This window comes from Corythoichthys intestinalis, chromosome 16 (genome assembly GCF_030265065.1).
Source record: "Corythoichthys intestinalis isolate RoL2023-P3 chromosome 16, ASM3026506v1, whole genome shotgun sequence".
Classification (NCBI taxonomy): domain Eukaryota; kingdom Metazoa; phylum Chordata; class Actinopteri; order Syngnathiformes; family Syngnathidae; genus Corythoichthys; species Corythoichthys intestinalis.
This window is the reverse complement of record NC_080410.1, coordinates 29,426,013-29,453,628: the sequence shown is the minus strand read 5'-3', so window position 1 is coordinate 29,453,628 and position 27,616 is coordinate 29,426,013. Positions and strand designations below refer to the sequence as shown.

General features: G+C 40.9%; 1 protein-coding gene across 2 annotated transcripts in view; it reads right to left on the bottom strand.

Annotated features, from left to right (window-relative positions):
• The window catches only part of LOC130904826 (protein shisa-6-like), a 70,246-nt gene extending 43,170 nt beyond the window's left edge, over positions 1-27,076 (bottom strand). The window contains exons 1-6 of one of the 2 annotated variants that reach the window (XM_057817878.1): positions 27,045-27,076; positions 26,671-26,768; positions 24,816-25,410; positions 14,590-14,750; positions 13,418-13,510; positions 6,082-6,150 (exon numbers count right to left, since the gene is read on the bottom strand). In XM_057817878.1, the coding sequence (XP_057673861.1) occupies positions 6,082-6,150; positions 13,418-13,510; positions 14,590-14,750; positions 24,816-25,285 (793 nt within the window). In that variant the 5' untranslated portion in view covers positions 25,286-25,410; positions 26,671-26,768; positions 27,045-27,076. The remainder of the gene's footprint in view (positions 1-6,081; positions 6,151-13,417; positions 13,511-14,589; positions 14,751-24,815; positions 25,411-26,670; positions 26,769-27,044) is intronic. The other variant, XM_057817880.1, reaches the window with a different exon arrangement.
• Between the last annotated feature and the right edge of the window lie 540 nt (positions 27,077-27,616).

Below are 27,616 nucleotides of genomic sequence, written 5' to 3'. Positions count from 1 at the left end.
ATTTCCATCATTTCTTGTCCTTTTTCAAAACCGAAAGCAGCACAAAAGACTAAATATCCCAAGAGATGTTGTTATGTCAAGAAGGACGAACCGAATGTGATCATTTTAAATAAATTTTCGAGCGAGGCGCCAACTATTGAAAGGGAGGCATGCGAAGCAAGCAACGGCCGGTGTTGTGCCGAAAAACAGCCGCCCCGCGCGAGCGACTTTGAAACGTGCAGAATGAATCTAAAACTACATTTAGCGCAAGCTAATGCATTATTTCATTAACTCAAGAAAGAAGATGAGCCTTATTTGTCGTCGTTTTCTTGGGATGAGTCGCAGCTCCGTGACCTGTTCAAGAAGAAGCTTTATTGAGTGCGCAAAAAAACCCAAAAAAACTTTATTGGGTCGCATGCCTGAAAAATTGAACTACTTGTCAATATTTTTAAAATACTTTTTTTCAATGTTATATATATTTTTTCTTCACTATAATCTTTTCAATTTTTATGTAGATGTGTGTTAGAGAAGTTTGATTGCATGTACTTATATACTTTTGATAAGGTGATGGGTACAACACCTAACTTCACAAAGAGATATCCTCCAAACCCTCTTTGTGTATGATGATTTATATATAATTTTTTTTCTCACTATTTTACACAGTATATATAACCTTTTTTGACCATAGTATGTGTAAAGGCCAAAAACGCCTATGACCATACCTGCTGTTTGTGTTGAATTGTCAAACATAAAACTATTCAATCTTATTTTTTTCTATTGAATGTTTATCCTAACAAGTTGAATTAATATTACCAAGCTTCAAAACGGTTGGTTGAGCATGTTTGGTTGTCAATGGGACATCAACATTACAAATTTTGAAAAACGATTTAGGGATTTTTTTGTTTTTTTGGGTCCAAAATGTGGATTATAATTGGTCAGTGAAGAAAACAACAGTTTAGACATGAAGTTCAAGGTGTCCTGAAAAAAGGGACCCAACTTGGCCATTGTAAACATTTTTTTTCTTTGAAATATAAAGGCAACATCAAATGCATGCAAATTCGGCCAAAATAGGCTTAGGTGTTAAAGGGTTAAAGACATTCATTCTTCATTTGCCGAGTCGCTTATCCTCACAAAGGTCGTGGGGGTGCTGGAGCCAATCCCATTTAGCTATGTGAAGTAGCCGGGGTACACCCTGAATCGGTTGTCAGCCAATCAGAGGGCACAATGAGAGACAAACAACCATTCGTGCACAAACACTTATACCTAGGAAACAATTTAGTGTGTTCAGTCCTCATTAGACAAACAATTGAAATAAACAAGGAGGCATTCCATGATGTTTCTTCTAATTCGGCTCTGATGAACGAAGCTTAACGCTGTTTGTGCGCGTGTGGGATGAAGGGTCACAGGAAGCGAGTGGGCAGCAGCTTCTTTCATTCACAGCAAACATGACTAATGACGCCAACCTGCTGGTGACTTTAACTCGGGACGCAATCATCATCAGCATCCTTTGTATATGTCAGGAGTCTTGATTGCAGCCACCTGACAATCGTCTCTTTCACACAGACTGTCTGCAAAATTGCGGCATCAAAGCTAGAGCGGAATATGGTGCAATTACTGGTCTTTGCCTTTCAACTTGAAGCAAGCTCTTCAGATAATGACATGGATCACCACCAGCGTCTGATGTGACCAAACCAATAGTTGCTGGACAGCAACAATTATGTTCGACATGACACAGAAGGACAAGTGGGTGTTGGGTGTTAAACTTCACAAACCTTTCAACCTGCTTCTTTGATGGCAAATTTGCATTTTTCTACATTTTTGTTTTGCTTTGCTTAGGTGTCCCAACACTTTTGTCCAAACTGGAAAACTTCTTTTCTTCAAACTCAAGAAAGTCACTTCCTGTCCATGTCCCAATACTTTTGTCTAACATTCCCACTGTCAATATTTTTTTGATCTTTTTGTCCATAAGTGACTGCTCCAACATTTTTGTCTAAACTTGAAAATTTGACTTTCTTTTGGTTTTCCAGTACTTTTCCTAAAATTTGACACTTCTTCATTTCTTGTCTGTGTCCCAATACTTTTGCCCAAGTGCGCCACATTTTCATCAATTCCTGTTGTTTCTCCGACATTTTTTTTCTTTTTGTAGGAGTACCTTTTGTCCTCCATATTTATACTTCTTATTTCTCCAGGATAGGCATGTGCCGGTTTCAAGGTTTACCGTGGTATGAAAATGTCACGGTTTCAAAACCACTAAAATGTTCTGTCATACCGTAGTATGGTATTAGCTATTTTTTTATATCCCAAAAATGCAGCGACAAATCCGTGGCTTGGAGCGGCAGCGCTTCCCCCTCCCCCTCTGGTTGTTGCTCTGTCCTAAATCTGTCGCTGTACTGTAGAATAGATACAATGGCTGAAATTGTTGAAACTATACCTGAGCTTTTCCCCCCCTAAAAAAAAGTCGCTAGTATGGGAGTACTTCGGCTACCGAAAAGAAACTGACGGCCGCGGCTTAGAGGAGGAAGGACAGCAGGACCTCCAACATGATTTCACATTTACTTGACCATCATCCATCACTTTACACAAAATTTAAGGTAAGTAAACGCTGTCATGAACGTTTCCCACCAGCTACGAGAGTTCACTCCAGCTGGTTTAGTGTGTCTAGGGGTGATAAAACAAATACTGTAACGTACTATAACGTTGGTAACGAGGCAGATAACGTGGTTAGTTAGCATGCCAAGGCGGCTAACTAGTTTCATCTCTACCATTAGCCTACTTTTGTATAATCTTCGGCAAGGGCGTAGGTTTGGTTTTAATATTGGTAGGGACGATATAACAGCATAACCTGCATGTACACTTTTTGCTGGGGACGGGACATTAATAAGACCAAACATATTTGGTGAATGGGGGTCAGGGCTGCAATCCTCACCAATATGAACCTAATCAATTGATAGGCTAAATCAGGGGTGTCCAAACTTTTTGCAAAGGGGGCCAGATTTGGTGCGGTAAAAATGTGGGGGGCCGACCTTGGCTGATGTCCTTTACGTAGAACAATATATTTAAGCAAATTTTAGCAAGCCATTCTGTGTGTCACATTTGCTTTATTATTTTTTAAAATAATAATTTCAACAATCTCGCAATTAGCCTTTGTTGCGTTCTCTTTTGACTCTCGGGCTCTTGCGAAATACTGCTGCAGTGAAATTAAACTAGCTTCAAGTTGCTTCAATTCGCTTCGCTGCGTATCTTCCCTGTAAATTTGTCGTACATGTCAGTGAGTCGAGTCTTGTTTGGTAATATCGCCTCACATTGAACTCTTTAAAAACAGTGACCGTCTCTGCAAATGAGGCAGACACAGTTGTTGCGTATTTTAGAGAAAAACTAGTCCAATTTCCACCTATCCTTGAAGCGTCGGCCGTCGCAGTCAACTTTCTTTTTTTTTGTTGATTGTCGCCATTTTAGAAAATTGGAAGTAAAGGGTCACACAGGATAATGTTGCTTAGAGTGCTGCTGCTTTTTAGTGGGTAAATTTAGTGTGCAAGCTAGTTCATTTGCTGGTAGCAGTACTGCTGACCAATTTATTAAGTCTCTGTGCGGGCCAGACTTTATTGATTTTTTGACAGGTGCTGGGGGCCTGATGAAATTTGACCACGGGCCGCATTTGGCCCACGGGCCGGACTTTGGACATGTCTAGGCTAAATGATTAATGCAAAAAAAAATCTGTATTGACCTATACTAACTTTCACACTGCAAATTTATAACGTCTTAATCTGATCATTTTTGTTAGATGTAGTCAAATAATTTTCTCCATCTTTTTTTGAGTGTTGAAGGCTAGTTAACAGATTAATGAGTCAGATTCATCTACTTAATTTAAGTAAATATACTGTAACTATTTGTTCGTATTGAGCCCATACATCTTAAAAGTTGGTAGTTTTTCACCTGAATTAAGAAAAAAATTATTTCAAATAATGTTTTGAACAATATTCTTGAATTAAGAACATTTCTGACGAACAAGTTTTTCATTTAAGATTAAATAAGAAAAACTTTAAAAACCTTTTGCTTAAAATAAGTCTGTTAAGCTTATTTTCAGTTAGCTGTTTTTCTTATTTCAAGAAATCTCAGAGAGTAAAATCGTCTTGAAGCACTGTAGCAGTAGCAAAATTAGTGGAGTGTTCGCCACCTCCACAACATTAATGTCTTTTTACATTACTTACAGTGGCTGTTGCTGCCGGAAAATAAACTTCTAATATCCCTTGTCTTTGAAGGGGGCGAGGGAGGCGGAATGTTGTATTTCTGTTGGGCTGTGAATGGTTGTGTGTGTGTGTGTGTGGGGGGGGGGGGGTGTCAAGTCATCAGCCAATAAAACGTGAGTTTGAGGCGAAAAAATTGACTGGCACATTCAGCGAGTGGAAAGGGGTCAGTGTAAGTCTGAACATAATGAAAGTACTGTAATTCACTTAATAATGGTAGGATCACTTCTATCCTTACAACATATAGGAAGACAATCTAAAAAATGACCTACAGTATATAACTGAAGTCATTATATAATGCAAATAAGGTTGCTTAAAAGTTGGTGGGGATAATTTGAGCATCCTGAAAAGTGTTTTGTCCCTACCGTCCCTATGCAAACTTATGCCCATGGTCTTCGGCCATTCTAAACTGTTCAAAATAACATTTTCATAATACAGCCTGCAATGTTTCTCCTCTCTGGTGACTTTCTGTGTTGAGAGAGGGTGTGTGTAATGTGTAAATAATGATACGAGTCATACACACGGGCTGTGTCTCTTCCTCTCGCTCTCCATTAATATTCAACTTATTAATATTAAGAGTAGTAGTGGTGTGTGTTCTACATAAAATCAATTTGATCTTATATTGTTTAGGTCCAGTTCTATATTAACGAGGGTTCTTCTTCTAAATGTTGAGCAACTTGAGCTGTGGGTGTGGGTTTAGTCTAAAAGTTCTATTTATTCAAAATTTCCTTTAAAATATTTCAGTTATTTATTTTTTTGTTATTTTATTTATTTATCTTAACATTATATTCATGTCGATGTTCCGATTTGCAAATATGTTGTGAAATTTTTTTTAAAAATCTGTGGAATGGAAAACCATTACATCTCAAAATAACACATTTTAGAGCTATCATTGCAATACCATGCTGCCGTGAAACTGCGGTATTTTTGTGAAAGGTTATCATGCCGTCAAAATCTCATACCGACACATTCCAACTCCAAAATTTGCATCTTTTAATGGTCTTAAGTGTCAGCTTTTAAATAGCTGTGCACTCTAGTGACCACTCTCCCTGAAAGGGTTAAAATACAGTATCCAGTATTTTTGTGTAGTGTCCCACACAAAATGTCGTCCACGTCCTCGTAGCACGTCGTGAGTATGGACGTCAGGCCAACGCGCTCGCTAACAGGATTCCGCGATCTTGAGTGTGATGTTCGCTCGGCATAGTGACCGGTCCGCGCCGCACTTTCCTTTCATACAACCGAACATACATGACACAAATACACATACGTGATGTTGCCATGGCAACGTGTTTACGTTCACGCTGCATGCCTGCTTGTCATGTGCTGCTTGGGATTCATGCGCACACACACAAGCTTCTTCACAACATCTTCCACTGGACTCCCACGTTAATCACAAGCATCGATTGGTTGAAATTTTATAATGAAAAATCAGCTGAGAAAGCGCAAAGCATCAATTTTCGTAAATGTTGACTTGTTTAACTCACAAGGGCCTGTTATTGGTCCTGTTTCGGGTTTGGTCTTGTTTCAGTCCAGCTTTTGCAGTTGAATTGTACAACACAAGGGCAATTCCTCCAGCTTGATTGATGAAACGTGATTTAATTGTTTGAAAATGTCACCTGATTTACTCTCACTACGCAGCAGCTTTGACATTTTCATACATACGCAATTTATTTATCTGTGTATTTATATATTTGTGTGTGTGGCCTTTCCAAATGCTAATTTCATTTGTTCGCGCAGCCTCGCTTATTGATTGGAAAGAACCTTTATTGTTTATTAGGCGCGACATATTCTGAGGCGTTTAATTTGTTGGTGACTTAATAGACTTGATTTACATTTGAGGGAGAGATTTTGGACATACCGTATGAGAGCGGGAGGTCCAGCTCGTTCTGCCAGGACAGCTGCGCCGACTCGTCGATGGAGTGCTGTGCTGTAACAAGAACAAGAAGAAGAAGGAGGAGGAGAAGACGTGTGGATGAGATGCCGATGAATCACAGATGAGAACAATGCGACCGTCATTTGGCACTTGGCGCGCAGGAAGCGTCACTTTGTCACTTTGAGATGCCACTTCAAGCTACGAAGTGCTCGGACAAACACGCATGATTAGGCCAGGGCTGGCCCAGCCTATACGCAGACTATGCAGCTGCTTAGGGCCCCTGACCACTTGGGGGCCCCGAATCTGGCAATTGTTTAATTGTTATTTAAAAAAAACTTTTTTTTGTTTACTACAGTTTGCTTTATTTGACTTTTTTGAGTTTTGATACTTGATTACAAGCTTAAAAAAACATAAAAGTTCTTCCTTAACTTCTTTCTTTCCTCTTTTAGAAAAAGGTTTGGCGCTATCCACTGTAAGTACTGACAATCATTTGGGGTGAGACGTTTGAAGTATGCAGTGCAACAAAATCTGATTAATATACAAAATATGGACGTATGGGTTGGATTGCATGTATGGGTTTCACAGTACACTGTGACGAAATGGTGGGCCAAAAATATGGGCCCCCTTTGCATTATTTTGCTTAGGGCCCCCAAATGGCCTGGCCTGGGCCACGCAATTGCCCGTTTTCTCATGCACACACGCCACACATCCAATTTCTCACGCAAAAAAAAAACAATCTGATTTTGGGCCGAGACTCGTTCGTTTCGTTTTCAAACTCTCCGACAGTAGATGGCGCTACTCGCCACTGTAACCCTATTCGCTGCATAAACATCCTGGTTGCGACAGAAGAAGACCTTCAAGAAGACAATCGCGGGAGAAACTCGAATGGAGAAAGAATCTCTGAAGAAAGTCATATGTTGCCGGCACCCCCAAGGGACTGCTGTTACTTTTAATGTGACCGGCATTGTCAGTTTGAGCAGCGAGGAAGAAAGTGGTCGAGCGAGAGAGGGAAAAAGTGCGCAGTTAGCGCAGACTCAAGTGCTGCGTCCCCCACATGCTTTTGTTTTGTTAATATAAGTACCCACAAAAAGCCATCCGATGCCTCATCGTATTTTCAATGCACGCCGCCGCCTTCATGAGGAGGAAATCGGACGAACCGAGCCAACCGACGACAACGAGCCAACGTGAATCGCCGGCCCACTCCTCACTACGGTGAAGAGTTGAAAGCACCGCCAATTACCAACGAGGGCGAATTGGTAACACATATCCAATCTGAAGATTACAGACAGAGATTAGGTATGTTATAATTAGTGACACATATCGTCAATTAAGTACCCACTCTTTTAAACTTTAAATCTTGAAAGAAATTTGTTTGTGTTTGTGCGTGTGAACTTGATTTTGTGTTATAAATGTAAACTCAGTTCCCACTACAAGCAGCAGGAAATCACCTTGTTAGCCTTGTAGTATTGCCTACTGCAAGCATGCTCAAAACATCAGCTCATATAGCATTGTTTATTTAGTACCAGGCCGTGTTCACACTTGGTGCTTTTTTCCAGAAAAAAGTGCTGCCTCCTGCGCCTACCAAGCGTCTTTTGAGCGAGTATTCTAAATGGGATTCTATCTTAAACGTCACCGTACATAACAGTTAGTAACGTTGGTCAACCAATTAGGCTAACATATGCCATCGTTAGCATTTTAATTCATGTATTAAATTTGTTTAATAAAATGCTACTTGAATTAGCTTTGAAAAAAAAGACTAACCAGCTGATCTGCATACCTCATTTATAGTTATTTTTATCATCTGTTCATCTTTTGTATTGCTTAAAAAGGCTAATGTAAAGCACTTTATTTGTTGCACTGCTTTGATAGCTGAAATGTATGGTGGGAGTATCTGAAAAATGAAAAATATTTCTCCCTAACTAATCTTGTGTCATTTTTTCCTAAACATAAATCATTAAGTGCTCTTAAGAAAACAATTAATACGTGGGAGGTCGTGGCTCCCGTCTCGCGTCGCCCCACGGCGGCTCCTCGGCGTTCTCCTGCCTCCGCCTTCCCCTTCCTTCTCTAAATGGGTATCTGCCCTGTGCTCCGCCGCAGATCGCTGGCTAGACGCTGGAGTATCGTCTGGAAGTTGCCTGCTACGGTAGGGGACCCTGCCCTGCCCTGGGCTTGGTGGGCCGCTGGGGGCCCCGTGGCGTGTCGTGTCGGCTGGGGGGCTGGGGCGGCGGCTCGTGGCCCGGGTGGGCGGACGGGGTTGGGGACGGGCGTGGGGTTGGTGGTGCGTCCCCTCTTGCCATCCCCGAGGGCTGGTAGATGGGCACGCGGGTGGCCCGGGGGGCCACCCTGGATTCCGAGGGGGGGGGGGGGCGAGGGCTCTTTTGCAGTGCTGCGGGAGGAGGGATGGGCTGCGCTGCCCGGCGGGGCTCGCACGCGGCTGGATGTTATTGAGCATGCTCGGGCGGGGGGGTCCCGGTGCCGGGATTGGCGTTGGGGCGGTGTAGGGTCGGTCGCCAATGGGCTTACACTCACAAGGGATTCACACGATTACTGGGTTCTAGATCACAGAGATGATTTGTGTACACTCTACTCCTTTCTATCACTTAGCTTATAGACTCCCCCACCTTCTTCCCCCTCTTTCCCTGGTCAACAGGCCCCCCTACATGGTGTTAACCGGAAATACATTTAGCTGACGATAGCACCAACATATTGGTAGTTAGCGTAGTTAGGCGTTCAATGTATTTCTTGTTGTTGTTTGTGTTTCTTCTCTTTCTTCTCTTGTGTTTCTTTTCTTTTGTTCCCCCATAACCCCTTCCTGTTTGCTGTTTTGTCATAATAAATGAGATATGTTGAATGATCACAAAGGGAGTATGTCAGACTCTCAACGTGAAACATTAAAACTGTTCAGACTATCCGGTCACTTAGACTTCCATTCTCCGTTCAAACAGCTGAACAGGACAGGTTTAAAAAAAAAAAAAATTAATACCATTGCAATCTGCATTGAAACCTCTTAGTACCTCACGATACGATACGATTTGCGATACAAAGCTCACTATAATGATGATCTGACGATATGGCGATACGATTATCGATACATTGGCCAGGAAATCATTTCATGATATTTAACAAACGACTAATAAACAGAAAAACAAGCTTCTGATGTGAATTGGAATGAGTTTATCATTAGTAGACGTCCAATCCATTTGAACTGGAAGGGTGGCAGCGAATGAACATTCATTCGCTGCCATCCCTCCCACTTCAAACGGATTGAACGTCTATGGCCGTCAGTGGAAGCCAATGCCAGGCAATGAGGTAATTTTGGGCCATTTAAGGTCATTTACCTGTTGATTTTCAGTAACTTCCTAAGCCTGTCGCAATATGTAATAATTCCATTTATCGCAAGGTAAATAAAAATGAAGGCGATAATTTTTCCACTCCGATTTATCACCTCGCATGCACGTGCGTGCGCGTGCGTGCGCGTGCGTGCGGCAGACGTGCTGTTAAAAGTTTGGCTTCCTTGTTACCAACTACATAAAATGCATCTTCGTTCCGGGTCGGGCAAAAAAAATAGCGCCGGAGCCAATCCGTTTTCATTATATCCTATTGTTCAACGTAAACCGGCCGCGTCAGGATTGACTGCGGACCAGCTCCACCGTACCGGAGCCCGCCGGATGGTTTAAGCTATTTTTTATTTTTGCCGGATCCGCATCCGTCAAAATAGGCACATTCGGGCCTGGAGTCAACAGCCCAGTTCTTTATTCCTTATTCTATTTAACCAGCGAACATGGACGAAGAACGCTCCATCATGGAGGTGGAAAGTCACAAAGTGATTTATGATGCAGCAGATCATCATTATAAGGACAACAATCAAAGGAAGCTGTATGGTGTCCTATTATGTGTGTTTTTCTGGCAATGATATCAAACACACGACGTGCTGACAACTTTGTTTTTGCGCTAACAACACTTTCTCAACCTGTGGCTCTCGGCAGTCGGCAGGCTGTCTCTCTCTCTCTCACTGCCGCGTCACTTGAACAAAACAACATCCCCGTTGCGTTCAGGGTGCCTCGGAAAACATACAATCAGAATATTACACATAGAACGCCTTAGCAGAAGGTATGAGGGGAAAAGTTTTCTTTTGCTTAAATGCTTAATGTATTAGGTGCAATTTAATTTATTTTCTTGAAAAAGACATTTTATTAATTCTGTGTTTCTGTGCGGTATCAATATTGTCGTCTTTTACTCAAAAGACGCATGGTCTATTGTTTTTAGTTGTGATTTCTTAGAAAGTACTTTTGAACTTAAGAGTGAACATCACATTTAAATGGGTGCACTTGGTCTATTAATATATACTGTATTCTCACTGTGTTATTGTAAATTGGTTTAAAAAATATAAAACAAAAAAAAAATGGGGGGGGGGGGCAATAATATCGCATATCGCAATAATTTATGAGATAAATTATCGCACACTAAAATCTGTTATCGCGACAGGCCTATTACTTCCTGTTGATTTTAGGGTATTTTATGGGTCACTTCCTGTTTATTTTGAGTTACATAACAGGAAGTGACCTGGGAATCACCCAAATGAATAGGCAGTGACTCAAACGCAACAGGAAATGGCCTGTAAATGCCCTAAAATGAACCGCAAGTGACCTGTAAATACCCTGAAAATCGGACAGAATGACTGTAAATGCTTTGGTTTCGAATGAACAAATGTTTCTAGTCTAAATGGATTGGGCGTCAAGCACCGTCAATGCAACCTTAGAGTTAACTGAGACACTATTATAGTGGAAGATTTTGATAGCAACTTGTTGGTTCCTTTTTATTTATTTATTTATTTATTTAGACATTGACACCTTTTTAAAACGATATCTCGATTCTTGGCAGGAGCATATCGATAACCTTTGGGGATACAAAGTACAGTGGGGCAAATAAGTATTTAGTCAACCACTAATTGTGCGAGTTCTCCCACTTGAAAATATTAGAGAGGCCTGTAATTGTCAACATCGGTAAACCTCAACCATGAGAGACAGAATGGGGGAAAAAAATCAGAAAATCACATTGTATGATTTTTATAGAATTTATTTACAAATCATGGTGGAAAATAAGTATTTGGTCAATACCAAAAGTTCATCTCAATACTTTGTTATGTACCCTTTGTTGGCAATAACGGAGGCCAAACATTTTCTGCAACTCTTCACAAGCTTTTCACACACTGTTGCTGGTATTTTGGCCCATTCTTCCATGCAGATCTCCTCTAGAGCAGTAATGTTTTGGGGCTGTCGTTGGGCAACACGGACTTTACACTCCCTCCACAGGTTTTCTATGGGGTTGAGATCTGGAGACTGGCTAGGCCACTCCAGGACCTTAAAATGCTTCTTACGAAGCCACTCCTTTGTTGCCCTGGCTGTGTGTTTGGGATCATTGTCATGCTGAACGACCTAGCCACGTCTCATCTTCAATGCCCTTGCTGATGAAAAGAGATTTTCACTCAAAATCTCTCGATACATGGCCCCATTCATTCTTTCCTTTACACGGATCAGTTGTTCTGGTCCCTTTGCGGAAAAACAGCCCCAAAGCATGATGTTTCCACCCACATGCTTCACAGTGGGTATGGTATTGTTCGGATGCAATTCAGTATTCTTTCTCCTCCAAACACGAGAACCTGTGTTTCTACCAAAAAGTTCTATTTTGGTTTCATCTGACCAGAACACATTCCCCCAGTCCTCTTCTGGATCATCCAAATGCTCTCTAGCGAAACGCAGACGGGCCTGGACGTATACTTTCTTCAGCAGGGGGACATGTCTGGCAGTGCAGGATTTGAGTCCCCGGTGGGCACTGTGTTACTGATAGTAGCCTTTGTTACTGTGGTCCCAGCTCTCTGTAGGTCATTCACTAGGTCCCCAAGTGTGGTTCTGGGATTTTTGCTCACTGTTCTGGTTATCATTTTGACGCCACGGGGTGAGATCTTGCATGGAGCCCCAGATCGAGGGAGATTATCAGTGGTCTTGTATGTCTTCCATTTTCTAAAAATGGCTCCCATAGTTGATTTCTTTACACCAAGCGTTTTACCTATTGCAGATTCAGTCTTCCCAGCCTGGTGCAGGTCTACAATTTTGTCTCTGGTATCCTTCGACAGCTCTTTAGTCTTGGCCATATTGGAGTTTGGAGTCTGACTGACTGAAGTTGTGGACAGGTGTCTTTTGTACCGATAATGAGTTAAAACAGGTGCCATTAATACAGGTAACGAGTGGAGCCTCGCTTGACCTCCTTAGAAAAAGTTAAACCTCTTTGACAGCCAGAAATCTTGCTTGTTTGTAGGTGACCAAATACTTATTTTCCACTGTAATTTGGAAATAAATTCTTTAAAAATCAAACAATGTTATTTTCTGTTTTTTTTCCACATTTTGTCTCTCATGGTTGAGGTTTACCCAAGTTGACAATTACAGGCCTCTCTAATCTTTTCAAGTAGGAGAACTTGCACATTTGGTGGTTGACTAAATACTTATTTGCCCCACTGTATCACGAATATAACCATTTCGATATTTTGTCACACCCCTACGCATGATCATCAAATGGATTGGACATAAACAGCTTTATTTCAACTTTCAGGGACAGTGGTTACTACAGTGGACATCTATTCAAAAGTTAGCATTAGCTAACTCACTCATCAGCTAATTCACTGCAAGCCCATGTCAGAAAATGTGTTGTGGTGGTTCGTAAAAGAGGGAAACTGATATTGAAAACACTGCTAATAGACGTCCAATCCATTTCAACTGGGTGGGGCTGGAAGCGATCTAATTAATCCAGTCCCAGTCACAAAGTCGATTAGACGTCTATTGATGTCAACAGCAGCCAAAGAGCTGAGCTATGTGAGGTCACAACAGATTTAAAGAACAAAACTTAACGAAAAAAAAATATCGCGAAACACGTAGGGCAAAAGTAGTACTACAAATTGGGGACGCAAAATATTATCTATTGAGCCGCATTTGGCCCTTGAGCCTCACATTTGACCCCCAAATTCTGTTCTTCGAGGTCGTTAGCCCATTGACACAAAGTTGAAGGACTTGTCAATCACAACAGGTCGCACTAAAAAGTCTCAAGGACTCCAACTCAAAATTGAAAAGGAAGACAGCCATCTTTGAACGGGCCCTTTGAGCCACTTCCAAGGCTGGCGCTTTGTCCAATTAGCGCTTATCTCCCGTCACACATGGGTGGCGCTTAACTCAAGCTTTTTTTCCCTTCCGCCGTTTAACGAGGCTAAAACACAGTGTGAAAATTTGCGGATTATTTTGAGAAGAAAAAAAACTCTCTTGTACTTTCTTACCTTTGAGGTGTCCTCGTCCGAGCGTCACAAAGCCGGACGAGACGAGCAAGTCGGCGCCTCCGCCGCGAATGGCCTCCATCCCGTAATGGCCTGCTGAGACACACGCGCCGATGGGTAACCATAGCGACACCATGATGCCATCACTTAACACACAAAACCGTGCGGAGGAGCTTCTTTCTTTTTGTGCTTTTTAATGAAGGAAGTGAGTCACTTTGGACGCTTTCCACCTTTTAGCCGAGCGGCCAGACAATCAAGACATGCTGTGTGGGGGCGCACGCCAATTATTCCCCCAAAAACACACTGCACTTCCACCCAGTCAGCACTAATCAATGGCACACACACGCACGCACACAAGCATGCATGAATGAGCGCGTGAAGGCGTTGGAGATAGGCTAAAGTGGAGGTTTTATGCAAATGAGTTAAGACTTTGTCTTTTACAAAAGATCAGCTTGGCTAGAAAGGTTCAAGGAGACATATTATGCCAATTCCCTTGCCATTCAAAAAGAGTTGCAAGGTGTTTTAGTCAAATCATTGACATTCTTGAGCTGGACAAAAAATGCAAAGAATGAACAATCACAGCACAGGGTTAGGGTTAGGGTTCACCCTAAATCACCTGGTTTTGGAGGGACATTTCTGTCTCATTTCCATCTCCTGGTCCTCCATAATTGACGGCAATAAAAGTCCCATCCATTTGAACTTAAACCAAGTTAAAAATGACTGACATCTACCGCCATCAATCACAACCCATGAGATAACAGGAAACGTCCTAGAAGGGCTATTGATTAGCATCAGTGTCTCGGCGTTAGAAATCCTTCAAGCAACTGATACATGAAAACAAAACAGATAATAGAACAAAAATCGCATGCATCCAATATATTCTTTATCCTCTGTAAGGAAAAACTAGAATAACTGCAGCTTACTGGCTGACTTTCATTGATTTGACTTTCGAAGGTGAGGTCAGGGATCAGTAACGTTTGGCTTTTAGCAGCACGTGGCTATGGCGCTGTCCTGTTTCAGTGTTAAATCTGGGACAGGCTAGTAGGGCGCTTAGTGAGCGGTCCCCGGAGCGCTCACAGAAAAAGGCCTTTTAGGTGAACGGCAAGATCGTTTGCGTCCCAATTTGAGCGTACTCGCACATGTACAGAGTGCACTATGGCAAACGGATGACTTACCATGATTGGAGGACTTTGTGTGCACGGGCGTGTAGTTGTTCTTGGAGGTGCGAAGCGGCGTCTCGTCTTTAGGCGAGCCATCTAAGATGGCGTCGATGTTGTCATGCTCATACTGCGAAATGGGAACGGGGCCCTGCTGCCTCAAGATGTCCGCCAGAGCTCTGCAATCAAACGGCCAGGCATAGACTTCATTATGATATTGACGGTACACATTCCCCAGACACTGCGCCATGCCTTCAAGTAGGGGGCCGTCCCACACTCCACTTCAGTCGATCGAACTCGGTCGCAGTTTTTCTCAAACACATGCAGCCTTCCAACGCCGGATTTAGGTTGAAAAAGTACGAAAGTTGTACCGCATACAAACAGAAAGGATTGTCTCAGGAGTGATTTGTTCGAGGATTCAAGGTCATTTTTATATTTTTCATACCATGCATGTATTTTGAAACAGTGTGAAAAAAATCAATGGTAGAAATTAACCGCTACGGCATTGGCGTCATAATTCGGAATAATTAGGTAAAATAAATGCTAACTAGGGTTGTTCCAATCATGTTGCTCCCGATCCGATCCCGATCGTTTTAGTTTGAGTATCTGCCGATCCCGATATTTCCCGATCCGATTGCTTTTTTTTTGTTGCTCCCGATTCAATTCCAATCATTCCCGATAATTTTTCCCGATTATATACATTTTGGCAATGCATTAAGAAAAAAAATGAATACAACTCGGACGAATATATACATTCAACATACAGTACATAAGTACTGTATTTGTTTATTATGACAATAAATCCTCAAGATGGCATTTACATTATTAACATTCTTTCTGTGAGAGGGATCCACGGATAGAAAGACATGTAATTCTTAAAGGATAAATGTAACTTTATATATTGTGACTAAATATTGCCATCTAGTGTATTTGTTGAGCTGTCAGTAAATGATACTGCAGCCATTTAACTTCTGCCCAAATACATGATGGGAAGTGCAACCGTGACTGTGCGTAGGGGCACCAATTGACATATCTTCTCTGCGTTGGGAAAGAACATAGGGTGTTAGGAAAATGATCAACTCCTACCTTTCTTCCTCCCACGTTATTTTTAATTGCTGAGAGAGGTATTGTAAGGCTTTAGCCAAATATAAATGGCTCCAAAGGCTGTCAAAATTCTCTCTACTCATTATACAGGGTGACCCAAAAAAAAGTTTACACTCAGTTGACTGCTTGTTTAAAAGCCATTGAAACATATCTAAATGGGTTGTCATGCTTAAGTGATACATTAAGGTCACTCAATGCAGCTGGTAATCTCTCGTTTCTACAATTCCTGTGCTTTTGCTGAAAATGAAGAAAACTTTAGCTGTACCTGAATTGCTGCGTGCCGGTCTGACACCTACTGAGATTGCAGCAAATCTGAGAATATCCAGATGTGCAGTCTACAAAGTTAAAAAGAAGCTGAAAGATACTGGAACAGCCTCACGAAAACCTGGGTCTGGAAGTGAAGATCTGTGCGGACCAAAAAGTTGATTGACAAGGTGATATGTGGCCACCCCAGAGTCCAGATCTCAATCCCCTGGATTATAGCATATGGGCAACTGTGGAGGACAGTGCCTGTAAGAAACCACAAACTTCCGTGGCAGCCTTGGAGAGGTCCATTGTTAGATCTTGGGAAAAGATGACAGCATCCTACATAAAGGAGCGTTCCGCAGGCGCCTGGAGGCTGTTGTGACACTTAAGGGAGGACACATTGAAAAATAGAGTGTACTGTACATGTTCTTTACAAAAATGTATAATTTGTGATTCAATTCTAATTCTAAGATGAATAAAAATGGCATTTAAGTTGTATTATGGCAGTGTAAACTTTTTTTTGGGTCACCCTGTACGCTGCCTTTTTGCGCTATCTATAGGTAAAACGGCTTCTTTATAGATTAAACGCGACAATGCGTGAGTGGGTCGTGCAGCACATGCGTTAATTACTTAACGTGATTAGTTAAAAAAAATTATTTACCGCCGTTAACGCAATAAATTTGATAGATCTACTTTAAGCCAAAACTACTCTGGATGAGTGTAGGACATTTTGTCTGTAACGTTAAATGCAATTAGAAAATGATTTAAATTTTAAAAAAAATATATATATACATTACAAAAAGGCATGTCCGATATTTTTTTTGCCGATTCCAATACTTTGAAAATGACGTGATCGGACCGGATCAATCGGCATCCTGATCGATCGGGACATCTTTAATGCTAAGTGCCCAGTTTTTTGCTTTTAACCAAGAATACAGACTGTTTTACGTTCATATCTATTAAGAATTCAGGGATTTAAGCACTCTTTCACAAGAATTTTCAACATAAAAAGCTCTTTGTGATGATAAGGCAGCGCCACAGTGGCTTAAAGACAAGCAGCACATTCGACATATTTACGTAAAATAAATGCTAACTGCCCGTTTTTTGCTTTTAAACAAGAATCAAGACTGTTTTCCGTCCATATCCATAAAGATTTCAGGGATTTAAGCATTGTTCACAAGAATATTCTACATAAAAAGCTCTTTGTCTTTGTTTCCACTCGGTCAGCTTTGATGAAGACAGACCCCCTATTAATCGGCCCCGCGTCCTGTCAATATATTATGAAGTCTACGGGCCAGGGTTTGGACTTGTCGTGTCGTATACTTCAAATGAATGGAAAGTTAAACAAACAACCATAGGTTGAAGTAGTTGGTTGCCAAGAGGATAAAGAAAATGTGTCTGTGAGCAGTGTTGTCACTAACGCATTGCTAATTAACACGTTACTCTAATCTTATTGCTTTCTGTTAGTAATGAGTAATCTAACGCGTCCATTTTTCCAAACCACTAATCTGATTAAAGTGCGTTACTATTTTGTTATTGACTCATAATGTAAGTAGAATTAAGAATATTGTAGTCATGTACGAAGAGCATTTTGAATAGAAAATGTTAGAAAGGTTCCCGCTACGTGTTCGTTTCCATGGTAACCGCTCACAGTTACTTCCTGTTTTGGTCTCGAGTCACACGCGCTAAGTGTTTTGGGACTGAGAAAGGCGTGTACCAGCGCGGATGCACATTCGAGCCAAGTGCAGCCACCTGTTGAGATGTGCGAGGGAATGTTGATCTGTGTGCGTCCATGAATGAAAGTTGGTACTTTTCCTTCATTCTGAAGGGTTCCAGCGATAGGTTGGAGCCGCTGCATGTGCAGCCGTTTCGTAGCTTTGCCATTGCAATGGTCGGCAAGCATTTTATACATTATATCCGTCTTGTGCATTAATGCCGTGAGGTGACGTGTTCGTTTAGTATCTTTGGGATGTGTTGTTAAGTCCGATTGAGTGTAAAGTGCTTAGTTGCCGCCTTGTTTTGGGGCCAAATTGACCGAGCGTGTGTATGGTTGTGGGTGTTGTTGAATCATGTGCAGTCAATTTGCATTGTTTTACATTGGCACTGATATTAACCCAAACCCTTAAACGCCAACCCGGAATTCAGAATTTTTGATATTAGGCTTAATCTTCGAGTTAGCAGGGTTTAATTTGTCGGTGGGGTTGATTTCAACAAATTCCATGTAGTTTGTCAGTTATTTGTTAGTTTAAAGGCTCCGGAGTGGCTAAGACAGCGCGAGTCAATGGTGGTTGAAATCAACTCCATCGACTAATTAAACCTCCGCTAACTTGAAGATTAAGCCTTATGTGAAAAATTCTGACCTTTCCCTTTAAATTTCAATTATCGGAAAGTCAATTAAATGTGATATCATTTTTCTAAAAAGTAAAAAAGTAAAAAGTAACCGATATATTACTTTTAAAGCAACTAAGTTACTTTGATAATAAAGTCATCAGTAAAGTAACTAGATTAATTTTTTGAGGCGTCATCAGTAATCAAGTTACTTTTTCAAGTAATCTGTGACAGCAATGCCTGTGAATACTTTTAGATTGTCTGTCTACATGTGCGGCTCCCTGTTTGTGTTACTATATCTGTTGCTTAAAGGGTTAGAACTGCCGCATCAATGCTAATTTCATTCGTCTGTCAATGGTGTATCACAAAATGTGTTAGCCTTACGCTAGAGTATTGGATCCAAATAAACTTCACGTTTATTGCCGTCAATGGCAGCCAATGAGCTAAAGACCGTTAAACGGTGTGTTAACGAGATGGTGTAATTGAAGTCATTAGCGACCCGGTTTGTAAAAGTGTGTCAACGAGGACCTGGAGCCAGCGTGTACTCCAATTTTCACGTGCGTGCGACTTGGGGAGCCTCCGTGATTATTAATAGCGTTTTTCCCTTCCAGGAGGAGAAGGCTTGAGCTCGGTCGACACAGGCGGCCTGATTGGCAGTGTCCCACTTGGTTTTTAGTCGAAAATGCAAAAATGTTGTGATAGTTTGACAGAGCACAAAATGATGTCTGTCAGTTGATTCATGTCAACTGCAGTGGTCAAACAAACGAGCCCTGAGGAACGCCACAAGTGTTGATGATGTAAATGTGCCCAAACAAATATAGGACAAAAATGTTTGTGAGTCAATGGAGTTTTGGGGATCAAAATCTGGGACATGTGAACAATGCGAATTGCTTATCTAACATGTTCAAATGGGAAACATGCAAATGACATGACAAAGGGATGAGTAAATTTGAAGCTGAAATAGTAAATGTGCCATTGTAATGAATGGGGCTTTTTGGGAGGTGCCAGTTTAGGCTCAAATGAATACAAGCCTCTCCATTGTGTGACTTTTGTGAATATTTTAAGATATGAATCGCATTAAAAATGCAAAAGAAGTTAAGCACAATTTTTTTTTTTTTAAAAAATAGCAGAATAATAAATTGTATATAAAAAATGAAGTGCAGAATATGTGGGATACTTTGACTCATAGCATTCCCGACAATGAATGCCTTTTTTTTGTTCCATATCCCTTCAAACAACAAAGATATGAATTCCAGGCAGAACATTTGACTGTTATCCGTATATCGAGTATATATGCATACAGTACATAAGCAACCTAATGAGGCAAGTTACTGGCAAAGCATTATTTATGCATGATGCTTTGGATGTTAAATCCCATTTCTTGAATTGATGACTCACATGAAGCCAAATAAAAACCAGAAGCGCCTTTCTCAGATGTCAAAACATGTCATCTTTCACAGAGTTACATTTCAAATGTGTCACGCCCTAATTTTGCAAACTTTTTCAAGAAATGTTTACCACATTAACAGTTTTTTAACATGTTTTTATTGCAAATATTTATTGATTTTTTTGCTTATTTATTTTCAAATGTTGTTTTTAATTGAAGGAAAAAACATTTTCAATGCACTTAAAATTTCTTCACATTTTTAAGTCTGAGTATTTTTCTTTTGTATTAGTATTTTTATATATAGATAAAAAAAGCTTTTATGCATTTATTTTCTTTTTATTTTTTATATTTTTACGTTCTATTGTTTTCTTTTGTTTATCTATTCTGTGAAACTGTTCAACATCTCTGACTTTGACATCCATCGTCGTCAAACGCAACCTATGAGTTAAATCATTTCTTAATATTGTTTAATTGTACAGCAGATTTCATGCTCAAAAAAAAAAGCAAAAAAACTTTTCACAAAAAGTGAAAAGGACAACTATGGCATGAACGAAGAAATAAATAGAAAGGAAAAAAGTTCCAATACGAGCTTAAAAAAAAAAAAAAATTGTGCAGTATAACTAAATTGCAAATACGGTGTTCAGTCAAAATGTGCTACATCGGTGAAACAGGCGAATTTGACACCCAGAGTACTACCGTGCGCTTTCAACTTGTTTTGTTTAAATGCACACATGCAGAACTTACTAAAAATGTCTTAATAAAATACTTAAATATAGTTATATCAAATAAGGACGGTTTAAATACGCTACATGACTAATGAGGTCAACAGATCAACACTGCTTTAAAGCTACCACAAGAAAACGCAATGGTTAAAAGTAGGAGTGGGAACCTCTTGTTACCTCACGATACGATACGATTTGCGATACAAAGCTCACGATAACGATGATCTGACGATATGGCGATAGAACGATTATCGATACATTGGTCAGGAAATCATTCTAGGATATTCTACAAACAACTAATAAACAGAAAAACAAGTTTCTGCTGTGAATTGGAATGTGTTTTGTCACTAGTAGACGTCCAATCCATTTGAACTGGGAGGGTGGCAGCGAATGAACATTCGTTCATTCGCTGCCATCCCTCCCAGTTCAAACGGATTGAACGTCTATGGCCGTCAGTGACAGCCAATGCCAGGCAATCAGGTAATTTTGGGCCATTTAAGGTCATTTACCTGTTGATTTTCAGTTACTTCCTGTTGATTTTGGGGTATTTCATGGGTCACTTCCTGTTTATTTTGAGTTACAGAACAGGAAGTGACCTGGGAATCACCCAAATGAATGGGCAGTGACTCAAACTCAACAGGAAATGACCTGTAAATGCCCTAAAATGAACAGCAAGTGACCTGTAAATGCCCTGAAAATCTGACAGAATGACTGTGAATGCTCTGGTTTCAAATGAACTTTCTACAACAACTAAATGGTTTGGGCGTCGAGCACCGTCAATGCAGCCTTAGAGTTACCGTATTGTTCCAAATATAAGACGGTGTTTTTTGCATTGAAATAAGACTGAAAATGCAGGGGTCGTCTTATATTTGCGTTCTAGACATTGTACCCATAGACATTGTACCCATTCACGACGCTAGATGGCGCCAGATATCATTGAAGCGATCTTCTGTCATAACAGAGCTCAGCTACTGTCAAGTTGAACCAGTTTGCATTATTTTATTGCAATGTTTTCCTTATTCAGATTTGTTTCAATACTACAATTATAGTTAGACTTCACTTTGATGGTTAATGCAGTTATTGCAATTTTGTAGTTTTATCAAAATAGATTGGTTTATTTAGATTTCAAAAACCAGAAGCCGTTCATTTACGAATGTGATTGCACTTTAGTTTACATATTTAAATGTTCAGATATTGAGATTTGAATGAGGCAAAATAACATGCTTTTTCTTTCAAATATATTGTTATAATCATTTGCTTCAGATATACTGTAATTATTTTCTGTATAAAAATTAATTTGGTGTTCAAAAAGTCTTTTTTCAAACTTGAGTCTTGATGAAGAGGGGGTTTGGCCTGGTCTTACATTCGGGCCAATACGGTAATTGAGACACCATTATGGTGGAAGATTTTGGTAGCAACTTATTGGTTCTTTTTTTTTTTTTTCTTTTTAAAGTGATATCTCGATTCTTGGCAGGAGCATATCGATAACCTTTTGGGATACAAAGTATCACAATATATCACCATGTTGATATTGTGTCACACCCCTAGTTAAAAGTATGAGAGGTAAATACATGCAAAAAGTATTTTTGAGGCGATGAAAAGGTAAAAAAACTCAATCAAAACAAAAATAGGGAGAACTCGCCGCTTTTAACCAATGTGCCCATGCGTGCGGATGCTTGCGCAAGCGCCCTGAGCATCGTGAAGGACGTTTCGTCGCGTAGAAATTGCAGAACCCTGGTATTTTCTATTCATACCTATCGATTTGATGGCACTAACATACATTTGCCATATGGATGAATTGTACGTCTGTCGCCGTCGATTGCGCTGAAATATGATCGTTCATTGCCAGAGCGAATGGATGGTCTTGCATTAGCATGTGTACCTAATAAAGTGGCAGGATCCCATCGTGTTCTTCTCCTGCTTCTATTTTGGCCAAATTGCGGCCGTCTGGCTGTGACGCGAGCGCAACACGAGAAGCTCCAGCCGAGAGGCAATGCATCACCTACCCCCCACACACACACCTTCTCTCACTCTCGGCTGGATACAAAAAGCTGATCAATAAGGAGAGAATTCAGCGCTTTCGTCGTGCGTTGAAGGTCACACAAAGCAAAAGGTCTGCCAGCGCCTCAACATTCGGCTCACACCCTCACACAATTGCTCAGCTATTCAACAAACGGCATTTGACTCATTGGCAAAGTTTTTGCTTTCAATTCCTCCAAAAATAAAGTGCTGAGAAATTTTCCGGAAAGTGTGCTGCACTCTTTGATTTTAACTTCAGTGTTTTGAAATTAAAGCAATGACTTAAACAAGTATTCACAGTGCTTCTCCACATGTTTTGCTATGTTAGACTTATTCCAAATGAATGAAACGCATTTATTTCCTTGAAATTCCACATGCCACAACAACCCATAACAACAATGTGAAAACGTGGCGGAAAGTGAAACTATATGTGCTGAAAATCAAAAACCAAGTAATTAATGTTGTATTTTGAGTCACAAAAATGCGTTATTCATCAGTTTTAGAATAATAAATACCGTATTGGCCCGAATATAAGACGGCCCTGATTATAAGACGACCCCCTCTTTTTCAAGACTCAAGTTTGAAAAAAGACTTTTTGAACACCAAATTAATTTTTATACAGAAAATAATTACAGTACATCTGAAACAAATGATGATAACAATATATTTGAGAGAAAAAGCATGTTATTTTGCCTCATTCAAATCTTAATATCTGAACATTTAAATATGTAAACTAAAGTAGAGATGTCCGAGTACGTCATTTTCAAAGTATCGGAATCGGCAAAAAAATATCGGACATGCCTTTTTTTAATATATATATTTTTTGAATAAACCGTTTTCTAATTGTATTTAACGTTACAGACATAATATGTTACACTCATCCAGAGTCTTTAGTTTAGGCTTAAGGTAGGGTTATCAAATTTATCCCGTTAACGGCAGTAATTATTATTATTTTTTTTAATTTATCACGTTAAAATATTCAACGCAATTAATGCATCCGCTGCATGGCCCCACTCACATATTGTCGCGTTTAATCTGTAATGGCGCCGTTTTACTTATATATAGAGCTAAAAGGCAGCGTAAAATGAGTAGAGTGAATCTTGGCAGCCTTTGGAGCATTTTTTAAATTCCCTCTCCCTTCGATTAGAAATATCGTGTGAAGCAATGTGGGGAAGAATGGTAGCAATTGATCTTTTTCTTAACACCCTATGTTATTTCCCAACGCAGAGAAGATATATCAATTGGTACCACTACGCACAGTCATGGGTGCACTTCCCATCATGCATTTGGGCAGAACAGATAGCTACAGTATCATTTACTGAAAGTTCAACAAATACACTACATGGCAATATTTAGTCACAATATACAAAGTCACATTTATCCTTTAAGAATTACAAGTCTTTCTATCTGTGGATCCCTCTCAAAGAAACAATGTTAATAATGTAAATGCCATCTTGAGGATTTATTGTCATAATAAGCAAATACAGTACTTATGTACTGTATGTTGAATGTATATATTCGTCCGAGTTTTATTCATTTTTTTCTTAATGCATTGCCAAAATGTATATGATCGGCAAAAATTATCGTGAATGATTGGAATTGAATCGGGAGCAAAAAAAAAAGCAATCGGATCGGGAAATATCGGGATTGGCAGATACTCAAACTAAAACGACCGGGATCGGATCGGGAGCAAAAAAACATGATCGGAACAACCCTAAACTAAAGTCCAATCACATTCATAAATGAATGGCTTCTGGTTTTTGAAACGTAAATGAACCAATCTATTGTGATGAAACAACAATACAATAACTGCATTAACCATCAAAGTGAAGTCTAAATGTAACTGTAGTCTTGAAACAAATCTGAATAAGGAAAAACATTGGAATAAAATAATGCAACCTGGTTAAACTAGTAGCTGAGACCTGTCATGACAGAACATCGCTTCAATGATATATGGCGCCATCTAGCGTCATGAATGGGGAGAGTAACTCAGATCTGTCATAACAGTACAGCGCTTCAATGATATCTGGCGTCATCTAGCGTCGTGAATGGGTATAATGTCTAGACCGCGAATATAAAGACGACCCCCTCTTTTTCAATCTTATTTCAATGCAAAAAACACCGTCTTATATTCGGGCCAATACGGTATTATTATTCTAATGTGTGATATTGTTTCATATTTTTTGATAGATATTTTTGCATGGTCATTACATTGCTTAGAGTGGTCTTCTCAATAAACGCAAATTAACTAATTGCTTGCCATTGACGGTGTTAGACGTCCAATCCATTCGGACTGGTAGGACTGGCAGTGGATGATTCTGTTTTAGTGCCATTGACAACAATAGACGTCCAATCCGTTTGATGGAAACATGAAGTCACGTCGCTCCCAGTCCAAATGAATTGGACATCCGTGGCAGGCAAAGAGTGATGGGACCCACCTGTGCACGTTCATCTCTTGGGGGGTTTTGGTGGCCTTGTCGTAGGCCACTTTGGCGGTGATTCCAACAGCGACGACCAGTGCCACCACGCCACAGCTGATATAGACGGTGGTGTTGGTGCGGTCCAGCTCGGGGTCATAGGTATCACCGGTGGGCGCCGGCGAGGGCGGTTGTGTCTTGATCCAGTCGGGGGTGTTGTAATTGGTGCACACCTTCTGCTCTAGACGCTTGGCGCGGTCAGCGCAGCAGAAGCGCAGGAAGCAGCTGCCGCAGCAGAAGCGGTGGTCCGTGTTGTTGCAGCTGAACTCTTTGTCGAACTGCCCGCTCACGTCATAGTAGCCCAGGCACGTGTCGTGCCGGAGCCCGGGGGCGCCAGAGCTCCCACCGCCGCCGGCTTTTCCCGGGCGCCTGTCGGCAGGGGCGTGGCCCGCCAGCAGCAGGAGCGCCAGCAACGGCAGGAGGGGCTTCATGCTGCCCGCCCCCGGCGCCGTCTCACTTCCGGGAGATTCTCTCGGGCGCCCGGCCCGGCGCAGAGGTCTGGCGCCGTGCGCCGCAGCATCCTCGGAATCGTGCTCGGGATTGTCAGCCAGCGGACCTTTGCCACAAAACGCGAACACTTCTGTTAATTGTCACGGTTTAATCTACGTACCATCCTTGTCTCTTTGTTGTTCTACAACTGCAGAAATGAAATGAAATGTAGGAAAACATGGCACGATTACAGTGCTTGTTGCTTTACTAGTGCACTCCAGTTTTTCTTTTTCAGAAGTGCATTCTACTAAGGCACACTAGTCATTCTCTGACTGTAGTGTGCAGAAATGTAAACAGAAGTGGAAAAAACATCACAATTAGAAAGAGAAAGTCAAACTACTTCGTTTGCCAAAATGGCAGAAAGTAGTGTAAAGAAAATAACTAGTATAACAGACATACGTGTGTACCCTAGTTGTTCTAGAACTGTAGTACTGAAATGTCAAACAGAAGTGGGAAATAGGCAGTTGTTCGACTAGTGCACTGAAATGGCAAACGGTAGTGAAAAGATCATCCCTAATAAGACACTCTACAAATTCACTTTTTTTTTCATTAGTGTGCATTTCAATCACACATTCTACAAGTTCAATCTAGTCGTTCAACTATTGTCGCGTGCAGAAATTCTATGGCACTTTTTTCACTTTGCTAAAGCACCTTAGTTTTTTTTTTTTTTTTTTTTTTTTGCTAGTTCGCAGAAATCACATGGATATTCTTCTAGTGCAGTACAGGAAACAAGTTCAAATAAACTACAACCGCCAGGCTCACTCCAAAAATGTCTCATCATCTCAGAGACACGACAAGCACAACTGAAGAGCGCACTTGCCCTCTGCTGGCTAACTTGGAATTTACAGGTAACAATAAGTCCGCAGTTAAATAATCAAGTTAATCAGCACAAAGCCAAAAATGAAAAGTCTGGCTCTCAGAATCAATGCATATACATCCCTAGAATATTCAAATATTCATTTTTCATGCCGCTTTTCCTCACGAGGGTCGCAGGGGTGCTGGAGCCTATCCCAGCTAACTCCGGGCAGTAGGCAGGTACACCCTGAATTGGTTGCCAGGCAATCGCAGGGTGCAATGAAAAATACAACAATTCACGCACACACTCATACCTACGGACAATTTAGAGTGTTCAATCAGACTACCACGTATGTTTTTGGGATGTGGGAGGAAACCAGAGTCCCTGGAGAAAACTCACGCAGGCACGGGGAGAACATGCAAATTCCACACAGGAAGCCCTGGATTGGATCCCTAGAATATACTAACCCCCCAAAATTTCTGCATCCTCCACGAAAAATGGAGGGGTAGCAATTTAAGTCAGTGTCCTCACCAAGAAAAAGAACAACAAAGCGAGTGAGATATGGTGTCCTCCCTCCGGATGGACCAAGAACATCACTATTAGAAAGAAGTAGTCATTCCTCCAGTGTTCTGAAACGACAAATACTAGTGGAAAGAATATCCCCAACTAGTTTACTACTACTCTACTAGTGCACTCAAATCCTTCTTCTATTCACAAAGTAGTGGAAAGAACATCCCTTGGAACACAGACAGTCTACTAGTGTACAGAAATGGTGGTGGTGAGGTGTGCCTTGGTTGTTTCTGCACAAAAGTCATGCAATACTTAAGAGTTGTGGGAAAACGTCACTAGTAAGAAAAGCTAGTCCTTGTACGGGTGATGCAAAAATGCCAAAGATAAGAACTTACCACTTGCGACTTGACTGCTCTGCTGATCAAACTGAAAGAGGAGTCAAGGAGGGAGGGAGGAGACTCCTCCCTCCCTTGCTTGCTTGCTCGCCCTCTCGCTCGCCCTCTCTCTCTCTTCCACGTCATCATTCAGGTGGTGCCTGTTCATCCTCATCCTCATCTCACCTCCCTTAGCGCTCCTGGACACACAGAAGACAATGCCAGATGCTGTCACCTTCCCAACGACGACACTGATGGCAATAAACCTCCATTTTATTACCTCCACCAAAACCTAAGGAAGGGGAGGTTATGTATTCGGCTCAATATGTCCGTTTGTCGGTATGTTGGTGTTCAAGATAACTGAAGAACAAATAAAGGGATGATTATCAAATTTACAGTAGGTGTTTGGAACATGAACTGAAAGATGTGATTACATTTTGGAGTCATGCGGTCACAGGCCCAAATTGAATTTTTCTGTATATTTGAGTTCAAGATAAGTTGCAGGGTATAATTGTAATTGTAATTACATGGAAGAGTTAATTCCATTTGCAGTGGGGTTTTTTTCTAGTCTGTATGTTTGTGTTCAAGGTAAA